The 1906-nt window shown below is 53.7% G+C and overlaps 1 protein-coding gene across 1 annotated transcript in view; it reads left to right on the forward strand.

Annotated features, from left to right (window-relative positions):
* Nucleotides 1-233: 233 nt before the first annotated feature.
* MRPL4 (mitochondrial ribosomal protein L4) overlaps nt 234-1906 on the forward strand; it is a 7886-nt gene continuing 6213 nt past the window's right edge. Inside the window, exons 1-3 of the mRNA XM_006765748.2 lie at nt 234-359; nt 1419-1485; nt 1560-1710. Coding sequence (XP_006765811.1) covers nt 303-359; nt 1419-1485; nt 1560-1710 — 275 coding nt within the window. The 5' untranslated portion in view covers nt 234-302. The remainder of the gene's footprint in view (nt 360-1418; nt 1486-1559; nt 1711-1906) is intronic.

Here is a 1906-nt window from a genome sequence, read left to right on the forward strand (position 1 = left end):
CCGCATACTTAACGCTCATTGGCTGAACGAGTCCAGGCTCTACGAAGGGAAAGGGGAGGCCTGGGGGGCTCCATGCTGTGGGGTCGCGTTCGCAGGTGTCGCAGAGGGCCCTTTAGGCCAGGAGTGAAAATAGGAGTTCTGGGGAGGCGGTGGGTCTCGGCGTCTTCACTCTGCAGTACACGCTCTGCTTTTCGGCCCCGAACGTGGGCGGAGCCGCCGGCGGCGCGGACGTGACGTCATCAGTGGGCGCCGCGCGCGCCCAGAGGAAGCTTTGACCTCGGGGCGTGCGGGGCTGCTTCGCGATGCTGCGGCTAGTCCGGGCCGGGGCGCGGGCCTGGCTTCCGCCCATCCACTGCCAGGTGAGGCCGGGACTGGGAGCGGGGTCGAAGGACCAGGGTTGGAGGGTGCAGGCGTCGTCTCTCATTCTCGCCCACCATTTACAGCGGCTGAACGTTCCCTGCTGCAGAGTGGTGAGGTTGAGAGCTGAGAGGTAACTTCCTCTAGGCCGGTTCAGGAGGCAGAACTCTGGAGCTTGCAGGGGTTAGGGATGCAGAACCTCGTTCAAATCCTGCCTTCCCCCATTCTGTCAAACATCAAGAGGTTGCCGTGATGATTAAATGAGATAATTCTGGCACATAAGTTCAATAGACCTGTTGATTATCGTTGCTGTGACTGGTTTTGGCAAAATCCGGTTACTAACAGTGTCTAAATCCTATCTGTGTGCCGGGCACAGCCTATTTGCATTTTCGTTAACTAGACCCCATAGCAACACTAGGAAGGCGTTCTATTAGCCTTGTTTTGTAGATAAGGAAACTGAGCACAGACAGATTAAGAAATTTGGTCACACAGCTTGTAAGCTTTAAAGCCAGGATCTCAACCTTATGTGGTCCAGCTTCCAGGACTGGGTTATTGCTTGCCCAGGTGTATGATGCATTCCATGTGCATCGTGTCTGGTACCATAATAGGTGCTATTAACTCATTATTCCTACTGTATTTTTAAAATATATATTTTATTGATTTTTTTACAGAGAGGAAGGGAGAGAGATAGAGAGCCAGAAACATTGATGAGAGAGAAACATCGATCAGCCGCCTCCTGCAAACCTCCCACTGGGGATGTGCCTGCAACCAACGTACATGCCCTTGACCGGAATCGAACCTGGGACCCTTGAGTCCGCAGGCTGATGCTCTATTCACTGCGCCAAATCGGCCAGGGCAGACAGTGGCAAAGTTCAGTTTTATGCTTTGTTTTGTTTTCCTAATTAGCCAAGAATTGATGCTAAAATGAGATGGCCACATTTAATCATTGCTGGTGGAAGGATGCTTTGGTACAAGCTTTCTAGAAAACTAATTGGCAGTAAATAAGTATTTATAGACCTTGATCCCACAATCTAGATATCCCCTAAAGAAACCATTTACAGCGGCTGAACGTTCTGGCGGAAGAGGCAGTGCAGCCGCCGGAGAAGCCGGAGCCGGTGGCGAGCGCGGGTGAGGTTGCCGGGATCGCCCCTCTTGGGACCTCGAACCCTCTCCTCAGACCCCTGACTTACCAATTGCTGCAGGTCCCCAGGCACCGGTACTGCGGAAATGCGAGCTCCCCGTACCCTCACACCGGCGGCCGGTGCAGGCCTGGGTCGAGTCCCTGCGGGGCTTCGAGCAGGAGCGCGTAGGTCTGGCCGAGCTGCACCCCGACGTTTTCTCCACGGCGCCCAGGTGAACTGAGAGCTGGAATGGTGAATTGCGTGGCAAAGGGACAGTGAGCGCGGGTTTAGGAATCAGGTTGACCTGGGCTGCAGCCTCTTTAGTTTCTCCACCTGTCAAAAGGGGATGATGATAGCTTTGCTCAGTGGCAATGAGGTTTATCCGGGACGCAATTATTGCTAATTGAAAAAAGAAAAGGTGGGGGTGG

Source organism: Myotis davidii, unplaced genomic scaffold (genome assembly GCF_000327345.1).
Source record: "Myotis davidii unplaced genomic scaffold, ASM32734v1 scaffold1439, whole genome shotgun sequence".
NCBI lineage: Eukaryota > Metazoa > Chordata > Mammalia > Chiroptera > Vespertilionidae > Myotis > Myotis davidii.